At 48.0% G+C, this 21,134-nt stretch overlaps 1 protein-coding gene across 2 annotated transcripts in view; it reads left to right on the plus strand.

The window, feature by feature from the left end:
- The window catches only part of C7 (complement C7), a 304,122-nt gene that overhangs the window by 156,951 nt on the left and 126,037 nt on the right, over positions 1-21,134 (plus strand). For both annotated transcript variants that reach the window (XM_069221437.1, XM_069221440.1), the window contains exon 8: positions 4,700-4,943. In XM_069221437.1, coding sequence (XP_069077538.1) covers positions 4,700-4,943 — 244 coding nt within the window. The remainder of the gene's footprint in view (positions 1-4,699; positions 4,944-21,134) is intronic.

Below are 21,134 nucleotides of genomic sequence, written 5' to 3' on the forward strand. Positions count from 1 at the left end.
TAGACCAAAAGTCTAAGTTTACTATTCCAGCTTTACTATGAGAAAAATTAGACTTTAGGTCTAAACTTAGTTACCTGTGGAAAATTACAAAACAGTGGGTATTGTACCAGTTATGGTAGATCAGCATGAGAGCTGTGTAGTCTTTTATCCTTGTTAAAAAACATATAATCATGCAACACACCACATAAATTCTATGCACTGTAATTTGCAGGCATATTGTAATTTCACAACAAAAACACAAGAACAAACCTTAATGCAAAATTGACATGAACAAGAAAAACACATGTGTGATCACTCTGTGTAGTTCACTTCATGAGGTACACTGCAAAACAAAAGTGAACAAGAGCAAGTGTAATCCATAGTTAATATTGCCTTAACCAGATTGGGATCCATCTATTGCAACATAGGAAGACGGAGCCCCTGTAGTCACAAACCTCAATACAAAATATCCCATAGAAGGTGGATAGAGTAAAACAGGAAGAAATATAAGCTTGTTGTCACAGTTACTTCCATGGGAGTATAATGCCAAACATTCTTCTGTGATTTAGTTACTTACTTCCTTTATGACAGGGAAGCCATGAGGTAAGACCTGAGTCTGACGCCAGTTTCCACAGTAGAGTAATTGCGGTGTGCGTGTGGTGTTACAGGTGCATCCCCGCAAAGCGCAAGTAGGCTCGTATATGAGAGGGGGTGATGGGAAACATAGTTATTTAGTCAAATGTTTAAGAAAAAAACTCATTATTTGCACTTTGATAATGCATAAGAAGATAGGAATCTCAATTTCTTCTATAGCCTCAAGCCATCAAAAGAGCATTTAAATAAGCCTATTCATCAACCTGTAAAGCAATCTCTAGGTCAGTGGTTCCCAACCTTTTGATTTCTGTGGACCCCCACTTTAACATTAATGGAACCCAGGGACCCCGACTGAATCATCATGGGAATCCGGGGACCCCCGCCTGAGTCATTACTGGAAGCTGGGGACCTAATTTGTCAATATTTGTTCATATTTTTTAATTTTCTAGGCTCTCGCGGACTCCCTGAGTAGGCTTTGCGGACCCCTGGGGTCCCCGTACCACAGGTTGTGAACCACTGCTCTAGGTTAAGCACTGAAAGTACAAGAGAGAAAAAAGGAAAATTAATTTATCTTTCACCTCATTAGTACAGTTATATGTCTGGAGGCATAATTTGGATGATAAAGCATTAAAGTAGTAGAGTGGGTGATGGTCTTTTGTAAAAACAACAAAAAATGTGTTGTTTCTGTGGAAGTAGTACCTGGTTTGTTACATAACCTGTAATTTGGGGTGTGGGAATAACAAGGTAATAGAGTACTTTAAAGTGTAATGTTCAGTTAGGAAGGTCACATCCTATAACCCTTAATTCATCTCTCTTTTTCCTGATTAGCAACCTTATTGATTGTGATTGGGCTTTGTCAAAGCAATCCTAAGATGCCACTTCACCTCTGTCCCAACCCTCCTGCACAGAAGGTGAGACAAACAATATGGCACCTTCAAGTGGTCTCTGTGCACAGCTTCTCTGAGGAACTCAGCTCCATTCTGAGCTGACATCAATGCCAGGGACGTTCCCACCAAAACTTAAAAGGGGACCCAGTTTTGTGTTGGGTCCAGCTATCTGGCTGCCCTCCTTTGTTTGTTGGGTCTGGGCTGTCCCAATCCGGGTGATGTTTGACCGATGATTACCAGACACAGATTTTATTCCCCACTCCTTCATCCTAAGGAGCTGAGTGAAGCGTTGATAATTGATCCCTTTGTGTGGGGCGGCCTTTGTTTTCTCTGCTAAGGAGCAGAGTAAGTGACGTGGCTTAGCTGGGTGACAAAAGGCCTGGAATCTGATTCTGAGCAAGAGAAATATGACCATTCAGGATGGCCCATAATGTGTACATGTAGGCTCTTTAGACCTGCTTATTCAAACTTGATGTTTATGTTCCACCCCAGAAAGACATCTGAATGACCGGTGTAAGCTTAAGGGGAGCAAGACTGCAAGTTACGGCATGTTTCCCTATGTATATAATTCTGGTGACACTTCATATAATCCAGTAAATCCTAATGACCTATATATGAGTGCCCACTAAAATTATAAGGCCTACCCTTGAGAAACATCTTTATCTGCAGAGTCCCTTCTTTGCCTTGCCACCTGTACCCTGTTATGTGGCCTTGCAAATGTTTACATGTAACCAGCTCAGTGCCCCTTACTTGAGCCATGTTTCGTCAGCCTTATCTTAAAAGGCAGACACTGGTGTTAAACATGCGCAGTCCAATTACCATGAGATTACCTTGTGTTCGACTCGTGGAGTGAAACACCCTCAGTAAAAACAGTAAGGGCCATATTTATACTTTTTGACGCAAAAATGCGCTAATGCAGTTTTGCGTCAAAAAAATTAGCGCCGGCTAACGCCATTCTGAAGCGCCATGCGGGCGCCGTATTTATTCAATGACGTTAGCCGGCGTTAGCCGCCGGCGCTGCCTGGTGTGCGTGAAAAAAAACGACGTACACCAGGCAGCGCCGGCGTAGGGGGATATGGAGCTTGGGCGCCAAAAAATGGGGCAAGTCAGGCTGAGGCAAATTTTTCGCCTCAACCCGATTTGCGCCATTTTTTCCGACTCCCAACCCCCATTGAAATGACTCCTGTCTTAGCAAAGACAGGAGTCATGCCCCCTTGCCCAATGGCCATGCCCAGGGGACTTCTGTCCCCTGGGCATGGTCATTGGGCATAGTGGCATGTAGGGGGGCACAAATCAGGCCCCCCTATGCCACAAAAAAAAAAGAAAAAACTTACCTGAACTTACCTTAATGTCCCTGGGATGGGTCCCTCCAGCCTTGGGTGTCCTCCTGGGGTGGGCAAGGGTGGCAGGGGGTGTCCCTGGGGGCATGGGAGGGCACCTCTGGGCTCCTTCCGAGCCCACAGGTCCCTTAACGCCTGCCCTGACCAGGCGCTAAAAAACGGCGCAAAAGCGGCCTGACGTCATTTTTTTTGACCCGCCCACTCCCGGGCGTGAATTTTTCCCGGGAGTGTAAATACGGCGCACATGTCTCGGAGTCAATTTTTTAGACGGGAACGTCTACCTTGCATATCATTAACGCAAAGTAGGTGTCCACGCTAAAAAATGACGCAAACTCCATGGACTTTGGCGCTAGACGCGTCTAACGCCAAAGTATAAATATGGAGTTAGTTTTGCGTCGGAATTGCGTAAAAAAAAACGACGCAATCCCGGCGCAAACAGTGATAAATATGCCCCTAAAAGTCTTAAAACTGGGTGATCAAAAGGCAAAAAATTAGGGTGGACTAAATGGGTGATATTGGTGTCTTCCAACAAGGACTCTATGTTTATGAAAATGTGTGGAATGAAAGTGTGATAGATGTTAGTGCCCAAAGCTCACCGAATAGAGGCATCTCTAATCACAGCTCCTCATGAGATGGGAATCTAGTGATTGTCAGAAGGGAAGTGCTGGAATCTTTTACATGGTGTTTTTTGGTGATCTCATAAGAGATGGCAGCTTCAAGGAAACAATTGCTGTAGTGGCCATTCATAGCTTCATCAAATATGGGATACAGTGTACACATGAAAGACCAAACAGTGTGGGTAAAGTGATGCCAAGCTGAAATGCAATTACAAATAAATAGATCAGAACTAAGTATGATGGCAATGGTGATTGCATTTTTGCGAACAAAAGCCATCAGTATAGACAGCACTATTTTTATGTGAACAGATCCAGACCCATGCGACGTTGCTGCAAGAATCCTTTTGAGGATCCTGAACATTTAGAAGGGGAACGCAATTTGCTCAATATTTCTGGGGGCAGTTAGGGTTGTTTGATTCTGCCTATCTATGCCTTGAGGATGTTGCACTTGTGGTGGATCTGCCCCATTCCCCGTTGCCCATCCTGAACTGGACGTTTTGATGTTCAAGCAACTTGTTATTACAAATGCCCTTTCACTGGTAATTTCCCAGAGCTCTTCTCCTTGCTGATGATGCAGTTCCTTCTCTACTTGTGCGATATTAAGCATTAATCATGCATGCTGGCCTCAAAGCAGTTAGCTATTCAGAATGTAAAAAGGATAAATTCACAGGTTGGTATTGAAGTAATCACTCACTGTTCACAGGAATTCTTTGCTTTGGACCAAAGTATTGAATATCTGCTTACCTTTATTAATGTATTGAAGAGTCTGCATAGATTAGATTCCAGGGGAGCACTACAATTGAATTTGAAGGTTTGTAAGCTGTTCTTAAATGGGGATTAGGCAGTGAATTACAAAGCAATTACAAAGACAAGTCATTTATATTGTATTGCCAAATACAGCAGGAAATTCACTGTGACCACCTTCGTAAGCTTTGTCCCTTTGCAAAATATGTGTTCAGCATCTTGTAGAGATAATGTATGTTGATTACTAAAGAATTACTGTTTTGATTCAGACACAAGGAAAGAAACACATATAAGCCAAGCTGTAATTCAAAATGAAGACTGCATTAAATGATAAATTGTCCAACATAATGGGGTACTGTAGTGTTACTCTATGGAAAGCACTCAGGACTGTCACAAGATTAATTTAATTTACATCAACATCCATAAATTATGGTACCATGGCTAAGTAATATTACTAACAATAGTTATAGCGCCCTATAAAAGAGAAACAGAAATCAAAATATGCTATTTTAAAAAATTAATTTATTTCTCCTCCTAGAGTTACCATTTCATGGTTCTTCAGAACGATGTCGAGGTTGCCCAATTCATGAACAATCATCCGGAGTTTTTAACACTGGCGGAGCCGTTTTGGAAAGACCTCTCGAATCTTCCAGCTTTTTACGAATACAGCGCATACCGAAAACTGATCGAAAATTATGGAACTCACTTCTTGCAATCTGGTTCCCTGGGAGGGCTTTACAAGGTTATATTTTATATGGACACAGAGAAAATGAAGTCTGAAGGTACAGTAACGGAATGAACACAGTTTCTTAGTCATCAAAACTGGATCAATTGATTTTTAACATAGTTTCAATATATCATAAGACATACTAAACCAACAAACTACTTTAAAGTTGATACACATAAATGCAATCATGACTAGTAAGTACAAGGTGGCATCTTCACACACAAGTGTAATACAGTATATCAGAAAATTAAGTTGCCTTCATAAGTAGCAGGCTCTTTCATCGTCCCTCTGTTTACAAAACCATACCCAGGACAGGACCTCCAATTATGTAATAATGAGCATGGCAATGCTGGTGAGTGTTCCTGCTTGGAAGCCTTGAAATTGTTGATTCTCATTAATTATTGTGTTTGCAACTCTCCTCAGCATGGCAGTCTCACTTGCATTTAAGACTTTGCCTAACCATTATTCTGGAGGATTTACCATCTTTAAGGTTGACTGGATTTAATAGGCTCACATGCTTTACATAACTATCAACTATTGGTTTAAAGGTCTTAAAAGAGGAATTAGCCTAAGAGACTCTGACTTGGGGAATATTTCTAGTCCGATCCCCATGGGATGCTGAGCTTCAACCATACAATAACCTTCACCAGCTTAAAATTGATAGTCAAGGCATTGCTTCTTAGGAGCTCACACATGGTAACAGTTCACCATGTGGGCAAGCTAAGAGAGTCATATCAGAGTCACAGATATAAGCAATGGAAGCTGCTGCCACTATATACCCCTTGTAGAATGTTCTTTGGTGATGCTGCAACTGTCCACAGAATGCACATTAGGTTCCAGTTGTCAAGGCATGCACTCATAGTGCATTTACCACTAGCTACCTGTCCACATACCACACATGCTTGAATCCATGAGCATCTTAGATAACTTTAACCCTTTAATTTAATGCTAACATTGACAGTCCTTGAAATTTATAATGCTCCCGTTTAGGGTTTAAATTGACTAAATTGCATGTTTCAGTGAAAAGCATTTTCTGAAACTAAGTAGTTTTAAATAATCCTGCCTTGCCTTAATCACAGAAAGGGTTCAGACATTCCCTGCTCTCTTACATGGTTGCATCCAAATATCGATACTTTCAGCAGATCATCAAGTATGTTGCCCGGTTCCTTTCCTGTTGTAACTCAGTTTAACATTTGCATTCTGTTATAATCTTGAAATCAGTAGAGACCAGCTGATTTGATAGTCAGTTTATTAGCAGACTCCTTGCATAACACCTTCACTTCTCACTGCATCTGACAACCAGTACTTTTCTTCATCAACATTCTAAGGTGCACTCCAGGATGTACCATTAGTCAACATTCCGAAGGAAGGAATGGAGTGCACCATTTTACTACTGAGACTACTACAATTTGAATTATATGGAAATGGTAATGGGAAAATGGTTTAGGAGAATAATAACAGTAGTATATATAATTAGGACAACATACTATAATACTTATGTTTGAGTTACTCCAACAATAATATTATAACACTTCCCCTTCCCCACCAATACATAATGGAGAAGGAACATGACATAAACACATGTTACAGTAGGACGTTTTCTTTATCATATATCCAGGAAGTCCTCCACCTGCACGATGAACTTGCTACCTATTAGGATCCTTGTCGCTTCTCTCCAGACCATTGTTCTGACCTACTGGGGTCGACCTGGGTGGCAGTTATACGGTCCATACTCCATACACGACCATCTTCCAAGGTTACCACATTCTTATGTACCTTAATAATTCTTAACGGCTTGGAGAACCGGCTTCCCTCCTTCCGAGTAGATCCTGGTAGCTTTATTCTGATCCATTGGCCCACCCTGCATTGTTTACTCGTAGTGCCCATTTTGATGTTATACCAATCCTGGTATTTCCTCTGATTTTCTCTTACCTTTGTCAATACCTCTTTACGATGAACACTAAGGGGGTGATTCTAACCCTGGCAGTCGGTGATAAAGCGGCGGCCAATCCGCCAACAGGCCGGCGGTCCAAAAAATGCAATTCTGACCCTGGCGGGCACCACCAACACAGGCCGCCGCTTTAACACTCCGACCGCCACGGCGGAACAAACAAACAGCGCGGCGGTCACCGCCAACAGACAGGCGGCAGACAATGTACCGCCCACCCTATCACGACCCACCAATCCGCCACCTTTTCCGGGGCGGGAGCCCCGCCGATAAAAACACGGCGGAAACAGACATTTTCAATGGAAAACGCTCACCTCGAGACACTCCACGCGGAAGGAGGACAGCATGGAACCCGAATTGAACATCATACCTGCTCTCGTCTACCTGCTCATCTACCACGAGTACGAACTCCGGCGCAGACGTCAACGGTGAGTACTGCACCTACGACACACGGGAGGGGGGAGGACGAAAGGTTACGGGCATACACATATGCGACACACCCACCCCCCCAATATGTACACACCAATGCAGAGCAACAAGTCACAGTGACACCACCCAAACACCCGTAAAAAATACAATGACACAACCAAATTTGGAATAAATATTTATGTACAAAAAAAGCACCTGGAAATAATTGAGCAACCGTGATAAATATTTACAAAAACCAAAAATATATACACATCAGTGTATCACTGAAGTAACAAGTCCTGCACATCCTACGAATCTAACATGTCCGTGGGCCAATGTTCTGCGAAACAAGGGCAAAGCCCACACACGAGACCTGAGTCCTTTGGAGAGAACACTGCAGGGGCATCTGATGTTAAAACTACAGGCACCTCAGGGGGAAGGGAAGGGGGGGCCACCACAGCCACATGAGTCCACGACGCCAGATCCACGAGGAGCCACCATGCCCACTGCACCATCCTGGGGAGTGCAAAGCCACAGTCTCTCAATGTCTCTACAGTGGGTGGGCTGCCCACTGTACCATCCTGGGGAGTGCAAAGCCACAGTCTCATAATGTCTCTACAGTGGGTGGGCTGCCCACTGTACCATCCTGGGGAGTGCAAAGCCACAGTCCATCCGGTGGATGACAGTCTCCACTGGTCAAGGAGGAGGCATGGTGGGCACAGTGAACCATAAACAGTGCCTGAGACGGCGGGACCCAGCGCAGCGGTGCATGACATGGCGATGTCCAGCGGAGCGGTGCTTGAGATGAAGGGCCCAGCGGAGCGGTGCTTGCAGGAAGGGCCCAGCGGAGCGGTGCTTGAGAGGAAGGGCCCAGCGGAGCGGTGCTTGAGAGGAAGGGCCCAGCGGAGCGGTGCTTGAGATGAAGGGCCCAGCGGAGCGGTGCTTGAGAGGAAGGGCCCAGCGGAGCGGTGCTTGCAGGAAGGGCCCAGCGGAGCGGTGCTTGAGAGGAAGGGCCCAGCGGAGCGGTGCTTGAGATGAAGGGCCCAGCGGAGCGGTGCTTGAGAGGAAGGGCCCAGCGGAGCGGTGCTTGCAGGAAGGGCCCAGCGGAGCGGTGCTTGAGAGGAAGGGCCCAGCGGAGCGGTGCTTGAGATGAAGGGCCCAGCGGAGCAGTGCTTGAGATGAAGGGCCCAGCGGAGCGGTGCTTGAGATGAAGGGCCCAGCGGAGCGGTGCTCTTCTGCACGGCGGGGCCCTGTTCAGCGGTACCTGTCTTCACGGCGGGGCCCTGTTCAGCGGTGCTCTTCTGCACGGCGGGGCCCTGTTCAGCGGTACCTGTCTTCACGGCAGGGCCCTGTTCAGCGGTGCTCTTCTGCACGGCGGGGCTGTTCAGCGGTGCTCTTGCAGTATGTCAAGGGAGTCAGACCTGGCCTGGACACCCTGCTCACTCGCCCTCCGACCGTGCAGTGTCAGGCCACTTCGGGGACGGAGTCCTGGGCCCTTTGGTGTCGTCCCTTGCAGCCGGGATGGGGCTTGTGGGGCCCTCCTGCTCCGCGCTCCTGGTGGTTGTCCTCTCCGCCCTGCTGTCCTTCCGCTCCTTAGATGGGGCTCTCGGGCCCTTGCCTCCCCTGGCTGCTGTGGCCGGTGAAGTGGCCGGAGTCACCTCCTTGGGGGCAGCCGTCTCTGTCCGCTCACGGCGGCCCTTCAATTTCCGGGTCCTCTTGCCTGGGGGGGGGGCTGGCTGTCCCCTTGCTGCTCACCGAAGTGTTACTGCCGCCAAAGGGTGGACTCCACATGCCATGCACCACTTGCACTTTAGAAGTTGGGCTGGTGGTGGCTGAGGTGCCCTTGGGACTTTTCCCAGTTGGAGGGGGTGGGTCGGGGGAGGGAAAGAGGTAAAAATTGGAGAGGTAATATTTCTTGGGACCAAGGTAAGGGGTAGGAGTAGTGGTGAGAGAAGTGGAGGAAGAGGATGTGGTTGTATGAGAGTCAGGTGTGCTGTCCTTGGGTGCAGGTGACTGGGACGTAGGCTGTCGTGAGGTGGTTGGCTGTTGTTTGGGTGTCTGCCTGCGTTTATGTGTCTTGGAAGAGGGGGTGACAGACACAGTGGGAGAGGACACAGGGGACGTGTAAATGGCAGTGGGGGTGGTGACTGCAGGTGTGCGGACTGTAGTGGAGGGTGTGCTGGTGATGGAAGAACCGGCTGATGTTGTTGTGCATGCAGGTGTGAGTGTAGACGTCACAGGGAGGGAGGAGGGAGACGAGGAGGACGGGGACACAGAGGTGGTAGTGACTGTTGGTATGTCTGCATCTGGGTGTTGCTTGGGTGAATGCTTGTGTTTTCTGTGGTGCTTACGTTTGGATGAGCTGGCCTTGGGTGTTGAGGTGTGTGCAGGCTGGTCTGATGGTGTGGATGGGATAGGTTGAGGTACAGGAGACAGAGAAAGGGTGGAGGCAGATAGAAGAGGGAGACTGGAGACAGGGACAATGGCTGCCGTCAGTGCTGAGGCCAGAGCTGTGAACGCTCGTTGATGGGCAGCCTGACCCGAATGAATGCCCTCGAGGTAGGCATTGCTCCGATGCACCTCCCTTTCCACCCCCTGGATGGCATTCAGAAGGGTAGTCTGCCCAACAATGACCGTCCTCACCAGGTCAATGAGCTCCGCACTGAGGGCAGCAGGGGTAACAGAGGCAGGGGCTGAGGTGCCTGGGGCGAAGGAGATGCGCGCCTTCCTGGCCGAGCGGCCACGGAGCGAAGACTGAGGGTCTGCTGGGAAGGCGGTGCTGGTGCGCTGGGTGGCGGCTGTACCTGTTGTTGCGGGGGCACAGATGTTGCCGCCACCGCTATGGAGCTCCCAAACGAGGACGTGTCCGTGTCGCTGGTGTCTCCACCGGCCCCCGTTGTGGTGCTCCCCTCGCCCTCCGGATCACTGGTGCCCTCGGTGTCTGTGTCAGTGCCCACCGGGGCCTGGTGACCTGCAGCTCCCTCCTGCTCCGACGCCAAATCTCCTCCGCCTGATGATGCTAAAACACAAGAAGACAAAGATTTAGGGTGGGGGGAGAAATTAAACAAAGTTGAGTGCATGCCTTATCATTACCCTTTGCGGAGAGGACAGACACAGGTGCCTCGTGCACTAAGTCGCGAACTTGGGGTACACTACTCAGTACTTCTGACTAGGCAAACAGGTCTAGGGACAACAGATGCGCACATGTGTGATGCTGGAGCATGGGTAGCTGCACTTGGCACCCTACAGAGGTGGGGGGCGGGGGCACAGGGCCATGCCTAAGGGAGAGGACTACACTACAGAGAGCGCCCTGGCCTAATGTCACCCACAGCCCTCCTCCCCCACCCAGACGCCTCCAATGCGCATACAGATAGGAGAATGTGCAGATACTCACCCCCTTGTGTCTGCTGTGCTGTCCTCAAGCGCCCATCCAAATTAGGGTAGGCCACCGCCAGGATCCGGGACATCAGGGGGGTCATGGTGCAACTGGCACCCCTCCTAGGTCGGGAGGCCATCCCCAGCAGTGTTTCTGCGGTCTTCCTCGTTCCGCGGCGGATGTCCTCCCACCTCTTGCGGCAGTGGGTGCCCCGTCTGTTGTAGACCCCCAAGTTCCGGACTTCCTTGGCGATGGCACGCCAAATATCGATTTTCTGATGGGCGCTCACCTGTTTGACATGTACAGGGTGGGAAAGAGAAAACGTCACATATCTGCATGTTTGGAGTACATGCCCCCCTCTCCCCAACCTTGCCATGGTTCCCATTCTCTCATCTGTCGTGCGTTGCACTCCTCATTCCCTCCACACCCCACCAACTTACATCCCCCCCACTCCACACAGGCATAACCCATTCAATGTGCACTCAGTGTACTCACCTGTTGGTCTGGAGGACCGTAGAGTAGCGCATACTGGGGGAGGACCCTGTTCACGAGCTTCTCCAACTCTTCTGAACTGAAGGCGGGGGCCCTTTCACCAGTAGCAGCAGCCATTGTCACTTCCAGACCGAGTTCACAGCAGCACTTGCAGTATAGGTCCTCTCCTGTGGATGATCAGGTCTCGAGTGATTGAGCAGATAGAAAATGGCGGTCACGCCCGCGGCGGTGCGTACCGCGACCGCCGGCGCACATCGTCATTGGCTCCTGAAACCCATAGGCTTCAATGTTAACCAATGCGTCTTCGCACAGCGGTCTTCGACCGCCTACCGCCACGGTGTGCCCCGCCAGCGCAGTGACCTCACATCCCATTGTCCCACTTCACAGGTCAGGCATCGGCCATTTCAAGGGCCCACATGGCTTAATTTCTAATGCGTCACACAGGCCTAGGCCTTGCAATGGCACACATACAAACATATCAAACCATACATTTACCTGTACTGTGCAAGCTGTGTTGTACGTACCTGTGAGTGGATTAACTCTGTACTCCATATTCTCCTTCCTAGGCACCGTCCGCTGGGACTAGCGGTGAGAAGGAGGAATCCTCGCGTGTACCGGCCGCTGGTGGACCTGTCGACAATGGAAGAATGCCATATAATACTACGATACCGACTTGACCGAGCCACCATCCATGAACTGTGTGCCCAGCTGGAGCAAGCCATGATGTCCCCCATCCGCCAACCCACAGGAATTCCCCCTCTAGTGCAGGTTCTGTCTGTCCTCCATTTCTTTGCAAGTGGCTCATTCCAGACAACAGTGGCCATGTCATCTGGGATGTCTCAGCCTATGTTTTCCAAGATCTTATCCAGAGTGTTGTCTGTCCTGATGAAACTCATGTAGAGCTACATCATTTTCCCAGAGGAGGGTGATTTGCCTACAGTGAAAGCTGATTTCTATGCCCTTGGACACATCCCCAACATCATTGGTGCAATTGATGGGACCCATGTGGCTTTAGTCCCCCCAAATGACGATGAACAGGTGTACAGGAACAGGAAGAATTACCATTCTATGAATATCCAGGTGGTCTGTTTGGCTGACCAGTACATCTCCCATGTAAATGCCAAGTTCCCTGGGTCAGTGCATGACGCGTATGTTATGCGAAATAGCAGCATTCCCTATGTGATGGAACAGCTACAGAGACAGCGTGTGTGGCTAATAGGTGACTCTGGTTACCCCAACCTGCCGTGGCTACTGACCCCAGTGAGGAATCCCAGGACCAGGGCAGAGGAACGGTACAATGAGGCCCATGGGCGTACTAGGAGGGTGATTGAGCGAACCTTTGGGCTCCTGAAGGCCAGATTTAGGTGCCTGCATATGACTGGTGGATCCCTAATGTACTCACCAAAGAAGGTGTGCCATATCATCGTGGCGTGCTGCATGCTTCACAACCTGGCTTTGCGACGCCAGGTGCCTTTCCTGCAGGAGGATGACCCAGATGGTGGTGTTGTAGAAGCCGTGGAGCCTGTGGAGAGTGAAGAGGAGGAAGACTCAGAGGACGACACAGACAATAGGGACAGAGTGATACTACAGTATTTCCAGTAACACACAGGTAAGAATCACCCACGCCATTTCACTATTGCTTATCGCCTCCTGCATCTGTACTTTCTGTGGTTCCCCCCAGATATTTGTCATTAATTTTTGCCTTTCCCTTCCCTTCTCAGTGCTGTATGACTCAGTGCCTGACTTCTGCTTGGTTTGCCCATGAAATACAGCGTATTGACATTGGTATGTTGTCATGACTAATTGACAGAACAGATATTTAACAGTAATATGTAATACATTTGTTAATAATACAGCATGACTCAAAACTGATTTGTGTGCAAAATGTGATTTATTTACAGTGCTAGATATCGGTACATGTGAATCTAAGGGTGATGGGTGGGGGTGGAGGAATATCCATGGCAGAGTCCAGTTCTCAGTCTCACAGGTGCATTGTCCTTTTGCCTGTGGAAGGATGGAGCATAGGCAGTTCATGGTTGGACAGGGTGGCAATGTGGGACAGTGGGAAGACTTGAGGGGGTATGTCCTGCTGGCGGGGGTCTTGACATCCTACTCTGTCTTTTTTTTTTATCTCAGGCTCCTCTTACGGGGTGGTTGTTCTTCAGCAGGAGGTGGGGTTCTGGTGAGCTGTCGTGGTGTTGGGGCCTCCTGTCCACTAGCGCCGGCGGAGGTGGTAGGCTGTTCCTGGTCCGGGCTAGTGACAGGGGCCCTGTGTGGTGCACCATGGTCCCGCAACGCGTCTTCTATCCTGTTGAGGGCCAGGACGATGGTCCCCATTGCGGTCCCTATGATTCTCAGCTCCTCCCTGAACCCCATGTAGCGTTCCTCCTGCTGTGCCTGGATCTCAGTGAACCTGGCCAGTACCGTCGCCATCGTTTCTTGGGAGTGGTGGTAGGCCCCCATGAGGGTGGTGAGGGCCTCTTGGAGAGTGGGTTCCCTGGGCCTCTCCTCCCCCCCCTGTCGCACAGCAGCCCTCCGAGCTGCCCGGTTTCCCCCGGCCTCTGTCCCCTGGACGGTGTGCCCGCTACCACTGCCCCCAGGTCCCTGTTGTTGTTGGGGTGGTGGGTTAGCCTGGGTGCCCTGTAGTGGCAGACACACCGCTGATTGAGCTGTCCTAGAGACAGAGGCATGGGCCCGCTGGGTGGGAGCTGTGCTGGTGTTGGCAGAGGGGGTCAGGTCTGGTGTGGCCTGTGGCTGCCTGAGGGGAACCGACTGCCCAGAGGTCCCCGATGGTCTGGGCTGGTCATCAGGTTCACTGTCGACAGAGCTGCTATCCTCAGTGTGGGCCTGTTCCGGTGGTGGGATGGACATCTCTGGACCCTCCTGGCTGGTGTGTTGTCATTCGGGTCCTGCATGGGGTAAGAGAGTTTGGTTATTGTTTCTGTGTGTGCAATAGCGTGCGTGTTATGGGTGCCCTTGTCCCCCAGTGCAGGCATTCCCTTGAGGGAGGTGTTGTGAGGGTAGTTAGTGGGGGGGGGGGGGTGTTAGTGCAGTGGTCATGCTTAGGTGATGGGTGCCCATGATTTGTGTTGGCATGCAGGAGTTGGTGTTGGGATGGGTGGGTTGTGCTGGTGAGACATTGTCAGGGAGGATGTGTGCTGGGGGTTTGGGGGTGAGGGTGGGGGTGTGGGTTGGCATGCTGGTGGGGTGGGGGGGATGTAGTAGTTGAGATTGGACTTACCAGAGTCCATTCCTCCGGCTACTCCAGCGAGGCCCTGAGGATGCAGGATGTTCAAGACGTCTTGCTCCCACGATGTAAATTCGGGAGGGGTGGGTGGGGGTCCGCCGCCAGTCTTCTGGACCGCGATGTTGTGCCTGGAGACCATCGATCGGACCTTCCCCCGTAGGTCGTTCCATCTTTTGCGTATGTCCTCCCTATTCCTGGGATGCTGTCCCACCGCGTTGACCCTGTCCACGATCCGCTGCCATAGCTCCGCCTTCCTAGCTATACTGGTGTGCTGCACCTGCGAGCCGAAGAGCTGGGGTTCCACTCTTAGGATTTCCTCCACCATGACCCGGAGTTCTTGGTCCGAAAAGCGTGGGTGTCTTTGGGGTGCCATGGGGTGGTGTGGGTGAGGTGTGGGGTGGTGTATATGATGATAAGTATGTTGGTGAGTGGTGCTTTGTGCTACTATGTGGTGTGTGTGATGGTGTAGTGTGCCTCAGTGTGTCTTGCTATGGATTGTCTGCTGTGTCTCTCTCTCCTTCTCTCAGTTATTATGGTCGCAGGGGTTTGTGGGTGATGAGGGTGTGTGTTTTATAGTTGGTTGATTGTGTGGGAGTGGTGTGTGTATGTGTATCAGGTGTGTGTATTTCAAATTGTCCAATGTGGCTGTGTTTTGGTGCTGTGTGTGTATTCTGACCGCGGCGGTGTGTAGCGCCAATGGAATACCGCGTTTGAATGACCGCCACGTGGATTCGTGGGTCGTAATGGCATGGGCGTATTTCTGTTGGCGTGACGGTGGAGGTTTGGTCATCTCCAGTTTATCGCTGCCGGCTGATGTGGCGGCCTGCAGTGGAGGTCGGATTTTTGGAGGTTTGGCCGTTGTGGGTCAGAATGACCGTGGCGGTTTACCGCGGCCGCGGCGGTGTTATGGCGGTCTTCTGACCGGCGGTAAGGGCCTTTTACCGCCGAGGTCAGAATGACCCCCTAACAGGCTCCCCTCCTCCCAACCAATTCGGATTTAACTTGGTGCCTGGTTGTCTACCTTTAAGGGATATAAAAGGGGATACTCCCGTGACCAAATTGGGCGTGGTGTGATATGACCATAGCATACTTTCAATTGCGCTTTCTCCTGATACTCGAGATACACTGGCTAACTGCAAACATTCCTTGATCATCCTGTTGACCCTCTCTACCAGACCGTTTGCCTTTGGGTTGTATAACGCTGTCCGGTAATGTTTGATCCCACTGACTGTCAAGAACTCAACCATGGGGCTTGAAGTGAACTGTACCCCATTGTCTGTCACAATAGAGCTTGGAATACCTTCACGGGTAAAGGTTTCTTTAAGGAATTGTATTACATCATGTGTGGTTACGTTATGTACAGCCTTGGTTATCACACAATGTGTGTGATAATCCACTAATACAAAGATGAACCTGGCTCTCGATCCTGGGCACGTGAGAGGTCCTAGTATGTCTAACCCAAGTTTGTCCCAAGGTTTGCTGGGGACCTCAACTGGAGATAAAGGAGCCTTGCGCAAACTTCTGGTTTTGTCACTCAATGAGCAATGGGTACAATCACGTACAGTATCCTCAACTAACCTGTCCATTGTGGGGAACCAGTAGGAGGCTCGCAGTCTGTTTTTAGTCAAAGTTCTTCCTAGATGTCCCTCATGCGCTAATCCTATTAGTTTTTCCCAGAGTGCTTTGGGGGGAACAATTCTCTCACCTCTTATTACTAGGTCTTTGGTTAAGTGAAGTTCAGAACGTACCTCCCAATACCCCTTTATTTCCTCATCAAGCTGTCGACAACTATCAGGCCAACCCTTCAAAATCATATCTTTCAAAGTTTGTATGATCCTATCCAATGTTGAAGCCGCGACCCATTCTACTTTGGTAATACCTGACAGCTCTACATGAAGCACTGGATCAAGGCTCTCGTTGGTTTCCTCCTTCCCTTCCTTCCTGGGTAGTCTCGAGAGACAGTCAGCTACTATATTTCTTTTGCCAGGGACATATTGCATGTCGAAATTGAAGCCTTCCAACCCCATAATCCACTTCGCAATACGAGGGGTAGCTTGGTCTTTACCTTTAACAGTAAATAATGTAATAAGGGGTTTGTGGTCTGTTCTAACCACAAACGGCAATCCCCATAAGAAGAATTTGAAATGATTGATGGCCCAAAAACAGGCTAAAGCCTCCCTCTCTATCGTGGAATAATTTAGTTCTGCTTCTTTTAATGATTTGGATGCAAATGCTACGATCCTCTCCTGCCCATTTATACATTGGGATAAGGTGGCACCTAAACCTTTTCCACTCGCATCTGTGGTGAGCCATGTCTTCCTGGTGGTGTCAAAGTTTCCTAACATAGGGCAATGGACAATAGCTTCTTTGACCTCTTCAAACGCACTCTGACTCTCTTCATTCCACACAAAGGGTATGTCTTTCTTTAATAATGCTCTCATAGGAGCAGTGACTGCTGCAAAGTTGTGAACAAACTTTGACATAAACTCAGCTAAACCAAAAAATGATCTCAACTCATCTTTATTGGTAGGAGCTGGAGCTTCCTTCACAGCCACTACTAGATCACATTTGGGTTCAACCCCATCTTTACTGATTTTGTGTCCTAAGTATTCCACAGATTCGACCCCCAGTTGACACTTTTCCTTCCTGATGGTCATGCCAGCCTTATCTAAGGCTTGGAATACTTCTCTTAAGGTTGCATTGTGTTCACCTTCCGTACTTCCATAGACTAGTATGTCATCCTGAAAGCACATAACTTGCTTGATTTCCTGCAAGATCCTCTGCATGATTCTTTGGAATACCGCAGCAGCTGATGCGAGGCCAAATGGCATCCTGCGATATCTAAATGCCCCAAATGGAGTTATAAAGGACGTGAGCGAGCGTGATGTAGGGTGTAACTCCACCTGGTGGTATGCGGAAGATAGGTCGATTACGCTGAAATGTTTCGCAGACCCCAACATGCTTACCATTTCATTTATTTTGGGTAAGGGAAATCTATCTACCCATATATTCGCATTCAAATCCCTCAAGTCCACACACAGACGAATACCTCTACCATTGGGTTTCCTTGTGACCACAATTGGCGCCAACCATAAGGAACTTTCAATAGGTTCTATAACTCCTAATTTGACCAATTTGTCTAATTCTTCCTTCAGAGGTTCCCTCATTAGATACGGGACAGATCTCACTTTCTGTACTACAGGTGTAGCCCCCTCCTTAAGTTTAATTTTGTGTTGGAAGTTTTTCAACAACCCTAATCTATCTTCAAACAGCCTTGGACATTCCTCACAAACTCTTTCACAAAATCTCTGCAAATTTACTAGTAACACTTGTTCATCACCATTGGGATCCAGTTTAATTCCAAGCTCCCTCTGGTGCCTCCATCCCAGTAAATTGGATCCCTTCTCAGTAATGTACACCTCTCCTTTCGTGTGTCTGCCCTTGAACCTAATGTCTAGTTCTAGCATCCCCTTAAGAGGTATTGGGTCGTTGTTGTACCCACCCGGTTTAATGTCGGCTGAGTGCAATTTGTAACCACGCATTTGGAACTTGTCAACAAAAGTTTGATAATTCAAGAATGTATAAGGTGAACAAGAATCGGCATAGACTTTCACCGCAACATCATCAAGTTTGATGTCACACACAGGATAAGTGTTGCTGGGGTCTTCCATCCCCTGCTTACCCTTGACTTGCAGAATAAACTTAGTACCTAAATCAGTGAATTCTTCTACCCTATTTATTTTTTTCTTGGTGTTCTTATCATTTTTGCACACCCTCGCATAGTGCCCTTTTGCACCACACTTCCTACACATACAACCACGCGCCGGGCACAAAGGACTATTGGCTAGATGTTTGGGGTTCCCACATCTGAAACATCTCCCTTTAGTTATGTCCTCATTAAGATTCCTCCTTACCGTGGTGGCCAACACTACTGACTCTTCATCCTTATTGTCCACCCCATCATCCTTTGTATTGCTACCTTTTATTTCTTTCACGCTATCTACCTCAGGTGTGCTTTTAATCTCTCTCATACATTCTACTGTATGCTCAATACTCCTTGCCATATCCACAGCTTCTTTCAGAGTAGGGTTGTGAGTAAGGAGTTTCTCTTGCACCCTTGTGCTATTTGTACACCTAACTAATTGATCACGGATTAACGAGTCTTCTAGGTCCCCAAAAACACATGTTTGGGCAAGCCCTCGCAAAGAAGCTATGTAGGTTCCTACCTTTTCATCTTTGGCCTGTACTCTACTGAAAAATCTATGTCGTTCTAGTACAACATTAACTTTGTGCCCAAAATGACTCTCCAACTTGTACAACGTTAGTTGGAAAACATCAAAATTTTCTCCATCCTCCTCTCCTTCTTCTTCATTGACTGTCAGACTCTCATATACTTTTCTACCCTGTATTCCTATGTTGTGTAATAGTATATGTTGCTTCCTTAATGCTGTAAACTTTTCTCCCCCTATAGCAATTAAGTAAGACTCAAACAATTTAGACCATTCCTTCCAAGGTAATAATGGTTCACCAATTTCGTTTAAGAATGGGGGGGTTGAGACATCCCCGCAGCAGCCATGTCATTCACTCTTATTTATAGTAAAATAGGTAATAACGTTACTAAATGGTGTTGTATTGAGTGATTTCTGCTTCTTCCCCAGTCCCTTTTTCCTCAGTACACTCTCTTGGCAACTGTTGTACAATGTACGGAATAAGTTAGCATTAATATTATACAATACATTCTATAATATAACACTTGCAATGTATTCACAGTCTTAATAAAGTCTGCACTCGTGTATAATATGAATTCCACACCCTACACTCTTATTTTGAAGTAGCCTAAACTCAAGAAAGGCTTTTATTTTGTAGAGCGTTCATCTGCAGGGAAGCTTGCTTCAGCCTGGAGGATTACCTCACTTCACCAGTCCGATTCCCCAAGGTCGGGGACTTCCAGAGCTTTGCCGGTAAGCTCCCGATGCCTCTCTCCTTCCTCTTCCTTCGTTCGCGTTATATAGCGAGGGCTTTTAGTGCTGAAATCCCCTCAGTGCTTCATATATTGGCGCCGTGCTCCTCTCTAGTTAGCGCCGTACAGGAACGGCCACACGCCACGCTTCCGCGCCGCGCTGCAACACCCTGGGCTTATTCAGAACGCTCGCGCTCCGTGCCTCAGAGCCGTTCTGAGACGCCCGCGCTACTTGGAAACTTCCCCCACCTCAACTTGGTGTCGATCTGAGACGCCACTTCAATGCGCTGATACCAAAATTCAGGACGTGTAGTTTTAATCAGCCAGCGTGAGGCCGTGTATTCTCACCCGGCCAGCGCGATTAACATGCACTGTGTTAACTGAGGTTGTACTGAGCGCTTACACATCAGCACTATGATGCCAATATCTTCACCCAGCTCTGGCACCAGTTCTAGGTAAAGTTCTCTTCAGCTCTACACCTCTATGGCATTCAGTCAGGTTAAATGTTAATTCTTCGTAGCATTAACCATATAACACTCACGATCTAGCCACTTAACTCTTCGTACGGCGTATTCCCAGTATAGCATGCTGAATTGCTAGACAGCCATCACCAGCGGTTGACACTTGAGAAGATCGCGTCCTCAGATGCTCTCTGCCCGCTTAAGACACACAGGCGCTACTTGACTGTACCTTCTTGGTTCCAAAACAGGAATCGTAATATTCACTGTGGTGCCGCACAAATCAGGGACAAGGAGTCTGTAACGCCCCTGCGCAGTATCCCACCTTCGTCGCCAAAAAGTTCTTCTGTTATAATCTTGAAATCAGTAGAGACCAGCTGATTTGATAGTCAGTTTATTAGCAGACTCCTTGCATAGCACCTTCACTTCTCACTGCATCTGACAACCAGTACTTTTCTTCATCAACATTCTAAGGTGCACTCCAGGATGTACCATTAGTCAACATTCCGAAGGAAGGAATGGAGTGCACCATTTTACTACTGAGACTACTACAATTTGAATTATATGGAAATGGTAATGGGAAAATGGTTTAGGAGAATAATAACAGTAGTATATATAATTAGGACAACATACTATAATACTTATGTTTGAGTTACTCCAACAATAATATTATAACACATTCTTTTTTCTTGATGAATGTGAGGTCTTGTAATAGGGTCTGGGACAGTCAGTTTTTAACACCCAGGTTCCTAAAGGCTCTGGAAGATAACCGTAAAAACATTTCATAATCTGGCACAAGTGTGGATCATGGAAGGAAGAATTGGATGGTTACAAGAAGCAGGATAATAACATGTGCCTTAGAACATAACTCCAACATACCTGCCATTTGAGGGAAAGATGCAGATGACATATTATGAATGCTTTGAGCATTTCCAGTTTCTTCTATAAGAATTTATGTGTCTATTTACTAGAGTCTCACGTAATGCAACACTGCAGCCAAAATGCTGTACTGCAAGGTGTGAGAAGAAGAAAACAGGAAAGCACCATATTTGCAATGATAAGGCACTCTCCTCCTCTCTCCTGAGAGCCAGTGCACAATCAGGCTGCAGAGAGCCATGCACGCGCCTTTGCACAATAGTGTCAAGGTATCTGTGTAAGTCTAGAACAGCTTCTGTACTGGAAGGGTAGTCTTCCAGTACCTTATACTATGCTTACAATAACTTTAAAACTTTTCCTACTTTGTATGTGTGCTGTACAGTGCAACACACATGCAAAGGAGGAAAATAAAGAAGAAATAATAGAGATTTCTCCTTGATAGCGCCTATAGCGCCTTTATCAAAAGGCTGTTTTTAGTGTC

The sequence above is a fragment of the Pleurodeles waltl genome, chromosome 1_1 (assembly GCF_031143425.1).
Source record: "Pleurodeles waltl isolate 20211129_DDA chromosome 1_1, aPleWal1.hap1.20221129, whole genome shotgun sequence".
NCBI classification, from domain to species: domain Eukaryota; kingdom Metazoa; phylum Chordata; class Amphibia; order Caudata; family Salamandridae; genus Pleurodeles; species Pleurodeles waltl.